This window comes from Pan paniscus, chromosome X (genome assembly GCF_029289425.2).
Source record: "Pan paniscus chromosome X, NHGRI_mPanPan1-v2.0_pri, whole genome shotgun sequence".
NCBI lineage: Eukaryota > Metazoa > Chordata > Mammalia > Primates > Hominidae > Pan > Pan paniscus.
The window spans coordinates 154478868-154490681 of record NC_073272.2 but is presented as its reverse complement, the minus strand read 5'-3'; the positions used below and the strand labels follow the sequence as shown (position 1 = coordinate 154490681).

The 11814-nt window shown below is 55.2% G+C and overlaps 1 protein-coding gene across 6 annotated transcripts; it reads left to right on the top strand.

Annotated features, from left to right (window-relative positions):
* The first annotated feature begins 320 nt into the window (after window positions 1-320).
* FAM3A (FAM3 metabolism regulating signaling molecule A) lies at window positions 321-10193 on the top strand. 6 transcript variants are annotated; one of them, XM_008952806.5, is made up of 10 exons: window positions 321-455; window positions 552-604; window positions 3430-3543; window positions 4465-4488; window positions 7765-7888; window positions 8012-8070; window positions 8499-8549; window positions 8870-8954; window positions 9031-9157; window positions 9454-10193. In XM_008952806.5, the coding sequence occupies exons 2-10, from the start codon at window positions 592-594 to the stop codon at window positions 9547-9549; spliced, it is 693 nt and encodes a 230-aa protein (XP_008951054.1). In that variant the 5' UTR covers window positions 321-455; window positions 552-591; the 3' UTR covers window positions 9550-10193. The 6 variants fall into 6 exon arrangements, with proteins under 6 accessions (XP_008951054.1, XP_008951052.1, XP_034805558.1 ...); XM_008952804.4 differs by having other exon boundaries at window positions 8478-8549; XM_034949667.3 differs by having other exon boundaries at window positions 8475-8549.
* Window positions 10194-11814: the final 1621 nt, after the last annotated feature.

Here is an 11814-nt window from a genome sequence, read left to right as displayed (position 1 = left end):
TTCAGGCCCCTCCCGTGCGGCGGCCAGCGCGAGCGGTAGAGGCGGGTCTGGAGGCGGGGCCTGCGTGGAGCCAGACGGCGCAGCTGCTGCCGGGGGCGGGGCCGACGGGCTGTGGCCCCGCCCTTAGCCGCCATTGCCGGGCCTGCCTGGCCACCCTGCGCAGCGGCCTTGCGTCCTCTCCCGGGGCGGAGCGGGTCGGCGGGCCTGACAGGGAACCTCCCTGACCGAGCCCACGTCTCCCCACGGCCAGAGAAATCTCCGGCCCGGCCCGCGTCGCCAGCCCCCAGGCCCGGAGGAACGGCCGGAGCCCAGGAGAACCACATCTTCGTCCCAGCCCCGGAGGCTCCTGTGGGCAAGATCGTGAGCCAACGGGTTCCTGAGGCCCCTCCTGGCCAGGCAGGGTTTCCCCGCGCGTTTCCGAGGAGCCCTGCCTGGCCGGGCGGCTGGACAAACAGGTCGTAGCACCGATCGCGCCCGCCCCCAGCAGGGGTCCCGCACAGGCTTGCCCCGACCCCCACCCAAACCTGTCCTTCCGCTTTGCCCCCAAACAGTGCACTTGCCGGCGGTCCCAACCCAGCAGGAGAAGTGGACATGAGGTTGGCAGGTGGGTGGCTTCCACAGCGAACGGGAGGGAGTTGAAAAGGGCACCTGGCTGGAGGCCCAGCGTCGCGACATCTTGTGTCTGGAGAGGCCCGGGTGAACCACTGGGTTTGGTTTTGGAAATGGAGGACTCTGCACAAACACTCGTTCCTTGACCTTAACCAAATCCTTTCACCTCTGAGGACGTCAGCTCCCCGAGCTATGACATGAGGATTAGTATAGTCAGTATCTCCCAACGCAGGTAGCAGACCAGCTGCTTTTTGGAAAATGAGTGATGAGAGAGAGGAGGTAGGCAGTCCAGGTGGAGAGGCGTGGTCTTAGAGGGGAAGTGACAAAAGTGGCTGTGGGCTTCGACATGAACCCGATGACAGCCCTACTGTCACCTGGACAAGTAAGATGAAGATCCTTGGGGAGGGATAGGTTGGGGCGGGGTGGAGAGTAGAAACAACTCGGGAATTGGACTTCAGACTTGCTAAGGTGGTAACTTTGTGGACATATCCAGGTGGAGCTGGCCACTGAGGAACCAGCTGGCAGGGAGTGGTTTCAAGAGAGGCCACGGCTGGAACTAGAAAATAGAAAGTCATTGACACATGGTGCTTAATTAAAGAGCTAGGAGTAGATGACATCATCTAAAAAGACACTACAGGCCGGTCGCGGTGGCTCACGCCTGTAATCCTAGCACTTTGGGAGGCTGAGGTGGGAGGATCACTTGAAGTCAGGAGTTCGAGACCAGCGTGGCCAACATGGTGAATCCTCATCTCTACTAAAAAAATATAAAAAAATGAGCCGGGCGTGGTGGCGGGCGCCTGTAATCCCAGCTACCCGGGAGGCTGAGGTTGCAGTGAGCCGAGATTGCGCCACCGCATAACTCCAGCCTGGGCGACAGAGCGAGACTCCGTCTCAAAAAAGTAAAGACAGCTGGGCGCAGTGGCTCACGCCTGTAATCTCAACACTTTGGGAGGCCAAGGCGGGTGGATCACCTGAGGTCAAGAGTTCGAGACCAGTCTGGCCAAGATGGTGAAACCCCGTCTCTACTAAAAATACAAAAATTAGCCAGGCATGGCCGGGTGCGGTGGCTCACACCTGTAATCCCAGCACTTTGGGAGGCCGAAGCGGGCGGATCACGAGGTCTGGAGATCAAGACCATCCTGGCTAACATGATGAAACCCCGTCTCTACTAAAAATACAAAAAAATTAGCCGGGCGTGGTGGCGGGCGCCTGTAGTCCCAGCTACCAGGGAGGCTGAGGCAGGAGAATGGCGTGTACCCGGGAGGCGGAGCTTGCAGTGAGCCAAGATCACGCCACTGCACTCCAGTCTGGGCAACAGAGCAAGACTCTGTCTCAAAAAAAAAAAATTAGCCAGGCACGGTGGTGCGCGCCTGTAATCCCAGCTACTTGGGAGGCTGAGGCAGGAGAATCGCTTGAACCCAGGAGGCGGAGGTTGCAGTGAGCCGACATCGCGCCATTGCACTCCAGCCTGGGGGGCAAGAGCAAGACTCCGTCTCAAAAATAAAAAAAATAAAAAGACACTACAGGTAGGGACCAGACGGCAGCCTGAGATGGAAGCCTGGGAAAGTCCAGCTTTTAAGGGGAGGGTAGAGGAGACGATCTAACTAAGGAGAATGAGGAGTGTCCAGAGAGATTGGGTCAGGAGAGTGTGCTGTCCGGAAAGCCAGCAGAGAAGTTAGTGCTTCTGTCAGGTGGACATGGGCAGCCCACTGAGAGGTCAAGGAAGATCAAGGCTGACAGGTCACCAGGGGTGGTGACACCACAAAGGTCATCAGTGGCCTTGGCAACAAGCTGATTTGGTGAGGTGGTGGAAGCCAGGCCAGACTGGAGTAGGGTGGGAGGGAGTAGGAGGTGAGATGATGGAATGAGTATAGATGACTTTTGAGGGGGTTGACAGGGAAAAGAAAGGTTAGGGGAAAGAGGATGGGGATGTGGTTTTGAAGAAGAGTGTTTTCTTTGCTTCCTTAACATTGGAGATGTTGAAAATACAGGAGAAAGAGCGAGCTAGAGAGAGTGATCACTATTACAAGAAATCAGAGAAGGCTGGGGAGCTTGCAATCCAGGTCCCAGCAGATGACGGGACTGTTGTTGTTTTGGTTTTGTTTTGTTTTGTTTTTGTTTTTGTTTTGAGACAGAGTCTCACTCTGTCGCCAGGCTGGAGTGCAGTGGCATGGTCTCGGCTAACTGCAACCTCCGCCACTCAGGTTCAACTGATTCTCCTGCTTCAGCCTCTTGAGTAGCTGGGATTACAGGCGCGCGCCACCATGCCCGGCTAATTTTTGTATTTTCTGTACAGACCGGGTTTCACCATCTTTGTCAGGCTGGTCTCGAACACCTGACCTCATGATCTACCCGCCTCGGCCTCCTAAAGTTCTGGGATTACAGGCGTGAGCCACTGCGCCCGGCCGGGACTGGTCTTAAAAGGGAGTAGGGACCCTTCTCCCTCAGAACAGGAGGAAAGGAGGGGCAGGTGGATGCCCAAATATATTGGTGGTTTCAGAGGCAGGAAGTTGAGGGGGTTCTTGGAAAGAGGGCTGGAGCCCTTCTCGAGCAGAGAGTTCTGGAAGGCCCCCTCCCAGACCCGCCAGGGAGAACCAAACCCAGCAGCCTTGGGATTTGAACTCAATTTCCTCCTTCCACCTGCCAGGGAGCTCAAGTCTCCCTTTCAGCCCTGGTAGAAGGCAACAGGTCTCCACCTCCTTGTCCTCCAGCCACTTCTTGCCAAGTGGCAGGGGAGATCCAGTCATGCAAGGCTATGGGGTCATTCTGGGGTTCGCTGGTATCTGAGGTGACCCCACCCTGTGTCTATCCTGCCTCCAGGCCCTCTCCGCATTGTGGTCCTAGTCGTCAGTGTGGGTGTCACATGGATCGTGGTCAGCATCCTCCTGGGTGGGCCTGGCAGTGGCTTTCCTCGCATCCAGCAACTCTTCACCAGTGAGTGTGGGACCCCGCCTTATCCTTCTCTGGAGGCCACCAAGGTGGCCACCTGGGCCTGTGGTTGAGGCTCTGGGTTGGGAGTTGACTTGGGTTTTCTATCTCCTCCCTGGCAGGCTACCTTTGACTGTCCCCAGTCTGTCTCCTGGCATCAGGCGCAGCCTCCCCCAACACCCAGTTGCTTCATCTAGGAAAGCCAATACCTGATCACTAGAATTATATGCCAAACTGGAGTCAGTAGGGCCAGAGTAAGGGGCAGGGAGCTTCCACTGAACATGGGGAGTGATGCCCCGGTTGCTCCCTGCAGGCTCTGAGATGGAGAGGGGACTCTCCACCTTGTTGACTGGTAATAGGTCACCTAAGTACTTTTTTGTTTGTTTGTTTGAGACAGTGTCTCACTTTGTCTCCCAGGCTGGAGTGCAGTGGTGCAATCTCGGTTCACTGCAACCTCTACCTCCTGGGTTCAAGCGATTCTAGTGCCCCAGCCTCCCGAGTAGCTGAGACTACAGGTGCGCACCACCAAACCCGGCTTATTATTATTATTATTATTAATTTATTTTTTTTTGTATTTTTAGTAGAGATGGGGTTTCACCATGTTGCCCAGGCTGGTCTCAAACTCCTGGGCTCAAGCAATCTACCCGCCTCAGCCTCCCAAAGTGCTACAGGCATGAGCCACTATGCCCGGCCAGGTCATCTAAGTAGTTTTTCTAATTCCATTTCCCCCTGTTCCTAGAGTAGGGAGTTTTTCATCTGAACATGACTTACACTTGAGCAGGAAGCATGCCAAGGTCGGCCTGGCTTAGCCCCCGGCCCCTGAGCCTGACTGCCTGTGTCTACACTTCGCGGTGTAAGGAGGGCCAGGCTGCCCTGCCGCAGGCCCTGGGAGGCTCCACACTAACAGAAACCACTCTGTATCCACAGGTCCAGAGAGCTCGGTAACTGCAGGTAAGGCCCCTGTCACCTCCCTGCTCCTCCCCTTTGTGACATCCCTGCCTGTCCCCGGTCCCGTAGGGCTTCGGTTTTCCATTTATTCCTCCCCAAACCAGCTGTGGTGGTCCACGGGGGCTGCTTGCCACTGTCAACCTAGAAAACAAGTTACTTCCTGCCAAGTTACTTCCTGCCAGAATATGACGGTGGGGCAGGCCTAGGATAGATACTCCCACTGCAAAAGGGCAACTTGGAAGGAAGAAAGAGGTCACCCGTCCCAAGCAAGTCCAAAGCCCAGCAGGGCAAAATTCATTTGGTTTCAAGGCCTGAGGGGAATCCTCTGTGGCCTGAGATTCTTTCTTCTGGGCCTGCTGGAATGACCCCATGCTCTGAAACAGGAGACAGCCCCACCTTCGGGGCCACCCTTCCTTCCCTTCATCTCATCTCTGCCCCCTTCACTCCAGGCCGGCAGTGTTTCTGCTGGTGTCAGATTCTCAAGAGCCTTGTTGGTCTCTTGTGCAAGTTATAGAGGCCCAAGCTATAAAATCAGAGAGTTTTCCCACAGACGCTTCCTAGATAACCCCATCTTCATTGTAGATTTCTGCTGAAAGGTTTGAGTGGACCCACGAGTCACATACCTCAGCTCTGGGGCAAACGCTTGAACAGCCTTGCTGTTCTGTCCAGGGGACACTTTTGCAGTTTTTGTAATATGATTAGGCCAAGAATTTTCCACATCTTCGCTTTCTGGCTCCTTTGTGCTCAACAGTTTCTTCCTTATGTCTCTCACATTTTACTATAAGCAGCAAGGAGAAGTCAGGCTACGCTCTCAACACTGCTTGGAAATCTCCTCAGCTGAATATCCAAGTTCAGCACCCAGCACTTACACATTCTCCTTTCGACAAAACACTAGAACACAATTCAACCAAGTTTTTTTTTTTTTTTTTTTTTTTTTGAGACGGAGTCTTGCTCTGTCACCCAGGCTGGAGTGCAGTGGAGCCATCTTGGCTCACTGCAACCTCCGCCTCCCGGGTTCAAGCGATTCTCCCACCTCAGCCTCCTGATTAGCTGGGATTACAGGCACCTGCCACCATACCCAACTAATTTTCATATTTAGTAGAGATGGGGTTTCACCGTGTTGGTCAGGCTGGGCTCGAATTCCTGACCTCAAGTGATCCTCCCGCCTTGGCCCCGCAAAGTGCTGGGATTATAGGCGTGAGCCACCACACCTGGGCCAAGTTCCTTTATAACAAGGATCAGCTTTCCTCCAGCGCCCAATAACTCAGTAACATGTCCCTCATTTTCCTCTGAGGCTTAACCAAAAGCACCTTTTTTTTTTTTTTTTTTTTTTTTTTGGTAGAGACAGAGGTCTTACTCTGTTGCTCAGGCTGGAGTTCAGTGGTATCAGTGGTATCATCCCAGTGCACTGTAAGCTCAAACTCCTGGGCTCAAGCGATCCTCTCACCTCAGTCTCCCAAGTAGCTGCGACTACAGGCATGTGCCACCACACCCAGCTAATGTTTTATTTTTTATTATTTATTTTTTGAATGTATTGAGACAGGGTCTTGCTCTCTCACCCAGGCTGGAGGGCAGTGGCGCAATCATAGCTCAAGTGATTCTCCTGCCTCAGCCTCCTGAGTAGCTGGGATTACAGGCATGCACCACCACACCCAGCTTATTTTGTATTTTTTGTAGAGACGGGGTCTCACTATGTTGCCCAGGCTGGTCTTGATCACCTGGCCTCAAGTGATGCTCCTGCCTTGGCCTCCCAAGGTGCTGGGATCACATGCGTGAATCACCACACCCAACCCAAAAGCACCTTTAACATTCATGTTTCTAGCAACGTTCTGTTCTTGATGATATTTGTATTCTCTAAGACCACAGAGGCTGTCTCTATTGCTCTCCCCTCCTCTCACCAGAATTACCTTTAACATCCGTACTCCTACCAACAGTCTCTTAAAGGCAATCCAGACCTTTTCTAACATGTACCTCAAACTTCTATAGCCTTGATATGGTTTAAATGTCATCTCTAAAACTCATGTTGAAATTTGTCAATGTATTGGTATTGAGAGGAGGGCCTTTTTGAGGTAGTTACGTCATGAGGGCTCTGCCCTCATGAATGGATGAATGCCATTATTATGGGTGAGTTAGTTACCTTGAAGTTCAGCCCCCTTTTTTCCTGCGTCTCATATGCTTGCTTCCACCTTCCACCTTTCTGCCACGGGATGACCCTCACCAGATGCCAGCGCCATGCTTTTGGACTTCCCAGCCTCCAGAACCATGAGCCAAATGAATCTGTTGTCTTTATAAATTACCCAGTCTGTGGTATTCTGTTATGGCAGCAGCAAATGGACTAAGACAAGCGTCTACTGACTACCCAGTTCCAAAGCCATTTCCACATTTTTAGGTATTTGTTACCTAAGCACCACACTTCCTGGTGCCAAAACCTGTATCCATTTCCTGGAACTGCCATTTCAACTGGGTGGCTTAAACAACAGAAATGGATTCTCTCCGCATTCTGAAAGCCAGAAGTCTGAAATCAAAGTGTCAGCGGGGCGGCACTCACCCTGAAAGTTCCACAGGAGGGTCCTTCCTGACCTCCCCAGGTTCCAGTGGCCCCAGGCATACCTTGGCCTCTGGCTGTGTCACTCCTGTCTCTTCCTCCACTGTACCATGGCTGTCTTCCCTCTGTGTGTCTTTGTCACTTCTGTTCTTATAAGGACATCAGTCATGTTGCATTAAGGACCCAACCTACTCCAGTATGACCCCATCTGAACTGCAAAGGCCCTATTTGCAAACATCACATTCTGAAGTACCAGAGATTAGAACTTCAGCATACCTTGAGGGGACAGAATTCAACCCATAATAGAAGCCATCCTGCTCCACTCCTCCCAACCAACCCCCATCAAAATCGGGAGACAGGCTGTACCCCCTGCCACACTACCCCCTGCCACACTGCCTTTGCTCAGGTTGGCCTCATCCATGCAGCTAGACCCCCAGCCTGACTTACTTCACCCCTGCTTTGTTCCTGGCTGTGCAGTGGCCCAGGCCAGCCCTCAGCATCCTTTCTTTTCTCCCACCAGTAACAGAAAATCCTTCTGTCTTGGGTCCCTGTGGCCTCACCAGTAGGACACAGAGTATGGAAGTGTCCCCAGCCTTGGCCTGAGCCACATCCCCGTACTTGTGTCCTGCTCTGCGGTCACTTGTTCTACCATGTGTGCTGGTCCTGACCTCCCCTTCAGATCTCAGGTGACCTCAGGGCCAGGCCCATGGATAACACCTGCTATCCCTGCCCAGCGCCACGGGCCAGGAAGTACAAGTGTGGCCTGCCCCAGCCATGTCCTGAGGAGCACCTGGCCTTCCGCGTGGTCAGCGGGGCCGCCAACGTCATTGGGCCCAAGATCTGCCTCGAGGACAAGATGTGAGCTCCCTGGGGTGACTGGGGATCAGGGAGGGAGTGGGGGATCCAGGGCCGGGTCTGCAAGGGAGAGTGGAGCAGACATGTCCATGTGGGATCTCCCTGTCCCCCGCCCCCCCCAACTAGGCTGATGAGCAGCGTCAAGGACAACGTGGGCCGCGGGCTGAACATCGCCCTGGTGAACGGTGAGGCCCCTGGCTGAGCGTGGCCTGCCACCCTCCTTCCCTGCTCCCTCCCCAGGAGGCCTCTGGGTGTTTGCCCTCCCTTCCCCTCCCATTCAAGATCTCCCAGGGAGGCCTGGGAAGGAGTCTGTGCAAGCGCAAGGCTCCACAGAGGAGTGACCCAATGAACAAAAAAGCATGATGGCAATAAAGAACTAGGGAAGGTTCTGGGAGGTTGAGGGTGCTTCATGGAGAGCCCCCGGAGGGCCTCAAATGCCAGACAGAGGCACCAGGGCTTGGGGTGGGATGCAGCTGCCTGAACAAATGGATGAATATTGGGGGACTGTTTGAAAGCTTCCAGAAGGGCTGCCCCCCCCCCCCCCGTGCTACCTGCCTGCCGTGCCCTGAGGCTGGCCTGGCTTACCCAGCAGGGCCCCTCCCTCCTGACACAGGGGTCAGCGGCGAGCTCATCGAGGCCCGGGCCTTTGACATGTGGGCCGGAGGTGAGTTGCAGCGCAGCGTCTTGCATTTTGACTGCAGCAAAATGACCTGGGCAGCTTCCCCTGAGATACTGCTCTCTCTGTCTGTACTTGGAGCTTCTCAGTCACCTCCGTGGGTTCAGAAAGGACAGGGGCATCGCCAGCTTGGTCTGGAGGCTGTGGGAGGTCACGGGGATGCCTCAGCTTCCTACACCAGTCTGTCCCTTGGCGGGGCATGTCCCAGGCCCAATCCCTACTTCTGTTTCCTTGTTTGGAGAACGGGCTTGTGGGAGGGTGCTCAGTGGTGCCTGATGACCCCTGTTCCGTGGCACCTGCCCCCCCAGATGTCAACGACCTGTTGAAGTTTATTCGGCCACTGCACGAAGGCACCCTGGTGTTCGTGGCATCCTATGACGACCCAGCCACCAAGTAGGTGCTTGGGGAGGCCAGCCTCAGCCTTGCCCTTCTGCAGCAACAGCTGACACCCCTTCCTCCCATGCTGCAGGATGAATGAAGAGACCAGAAAGCTCTTCAGTGAGCTGGGCAGCAGGAACGCCAAGGAGCTGGCCTTCCGGGACAGCTGGGTGTTTGTCGGGGCCAAGGGTGTGCAGAACAAGAGCCCCTTTGAGCAGGTATGGTGGGTGCCTGGCATCACCCCCACCAGGGCAGCCTGTCGCCCCTTCTGCCTGCATGCGACAAGGCTCCCCAGCTGCTCACGCCCCAGCAGGGGACCGTCCCCAGTCCAGCTATGAGGGGTGGGCCAGTGCAGCTGATGCCATGTTTCCCTGGGATGGGTGGAGGGGCCAAGTGCCCTGAGAGTACACCGTTGGCCAACACAGCACAGTTGACTGACAGCCTGGGTCCTGGTCCACTCCTGTCCCCTGTCCCTGAGGGCCAAGGTCATGACTTTCTGCTCCCCTCCCCGCAGCACGTGAAGAACAGTAAGCACAGCAACAAGTACGAAGGCTGGCCCGAGGCACTGGAGATGGAAGGCTGTATCCCGCGGAGAAGCACGGCCAGCTAGCACGGCCAGCGCCAGGACCGGGCCGAGGGAGGCCAGACCAAGGGAGGCACGCGCGCTGCAAGGCGGACAGAGGCTGAGGCTCACACCCCACGCCCAGGCAGGAGCGCTCCCTGGCCCCAACACATCGGGGCTCCGAGGCAGTGACCAGAACGTGGTCTCAAGGTGGTGGGGGCTATGGGGGCTGCAGGGGCTAGCCCTGCCGCACTTTGTCACGGGAGCCCAGGGTACCCGCCTCCTTTTCGTAACACTGTTCCCCCCGGTCAGCCCATCTAGCCCTGTCCTCCATTCCTCACGCCATCTCCGTCCCCATCCTGAGTCCTGGAACGGCCCTGGGTGCCCGCCCCTCACTGTGCAACTCTGGGAGCAGCCCGGCAGGTTGGGGCATCTTCCAGAACCTCTCCCTTCTGGAGCCACTCTGCACTGCGGGCTAAACATGTTTCCAGTGTGATTCCTTCCAGTGAGCCAAACCCGGTGGCTGCTTCATGAGCCTGACTGCCTCTCGCCTGCTCTCAGCAGGAAGGGACCCCTGGAGCAGGCTGGCCCGGGGTGGTGAAGTAGCTGGAGCCCGATCACAGTCCCGCGGTTTGTCAGGGGGCCCACCTTCTAGATGACCCCTTAATAAAGTGATGGCCCCACAGAAGAAATGCCTTCAGATGCTGTTGTCAGTGCGGAGTCAGAGGTGGCGGTGTCCTCTGGGGTGCGGGAGGACAGATTCCAGAGTCTTAACCAACCTGCTCCCACAGCCCGAGCAGACAGCCTTTTGTCTCCAGGGCTCCTGCCACCAACAGGCCCCGCTGCGACTGAGATGTGACTCAAGCAGTGAACAGAGCAGTGGGACTCTTTTTGTCTGGCAGAGAAGATTCCCCATTCAGGGGCTGCCGGAAACTCAACAACTCCCTCTGACCCAGTGCAGGCCTGTACGGACAGGGACAGGGACAGGGATTGGGATTAACACCAGCCCAGGCCCCCACCACACCCCATCATCATCCAAGAGCACATGTCGCCCACAGACTTCGGCTGCCTTTGAAGTCAGGGTTGTGAGGGGTCGAGTCACTTGGGCTTTTTGCGTCTCTCCCAGGTTACGGTTAATACCTCCCTTTGCTAAGCGAGAGCCAGCAAATTAGAAGCAATTTTGCTGGAATATCAAATCCAGAGGCCCAGAAGCAGTCTGAGTTCAGCGAAAGGAGAGAAGGCAGTTCCTAGATGGGAGGCACTGTGGTGTCCTTCATGGGGCCACGTTAGGGGCGATGGACTTAGGAGCCAATCCCAGGAAGAGTGCAGAGCGCAGACAGAGCCTCAGAAGACAAAAGTGCTTCTGGCTCAGGCACATGTGGGGTTGGAGGCACAGGGGTGCCCTGGAGGAGCGGCTCACCAGGGAGGAAACGATGGTGATGCCAGGACTGAAAAGGTCACACAGCAAACACCCAGTCCTGCCTCTGCACCAGGAACTTTCTACATGTATTCCATTCCTTTTTTTTTTTTGTAAACTTTCTTTCTTAGAGCCATTTTAGGTTCACAGCAAAACTGAGTGAAAAGGTCAGAGTTCCTGTGTGCCCCCTGCCAGCCCCCAGCTTCCCATCTGTTGCTGTCAATGAACCAGTATCGGTGCTCACATGAGGCTTCAGTTTGCTGTTGGACGTTCGATGGGTTTGGGCAGGATCATACACGCTTCACGCTTTAGACTTGCTATGGAAAATTGCAAACATCTCCAGGAGACAGACTAGCATACAATCGGCCCTTCACATCCATGGGGGTTCCATGTCCACAGATTCAACCAACCACAGATTGGAAATACTTGGAAAAAATAAAAATACAAGAATAAAAAATAGTACAAGTAAAAAACAATACAGTGGCCGGGCGTGGTGGCTCACGCCTATAATCCCAGCACTTGGGAGGCCAAGGCAGGTGGATCACGAGGTCAGGAGATCGAGACCATCCTGGCTAACATGGTGAAACCCCGTCTCTACTAAGAAATAGAAAAAATTAGCCGGGCGTGGTGGCGGGCGCCTGTAGTCCCAGCTACTCGGGAGGCTGAGGCAGGAGAATGGCGTGAACCCGGGAGGCGGAGCTTGCAGTGAGCTGAGATCACATGACTGCACTCCAGCCTGGGTGACACAGCGTGACTCCCGTCTCAAAAAAAAAAAATTAGCCAGGCGTGGTGGCAGGCGCCTATAATCCCAGCTACTTGGGAGGCTGAGGCAGGAGAATCACTTGAACTCGGGAGGCAGAAGTTGCAGTGAGCCAAGATTGTGCCATTGCACTCCA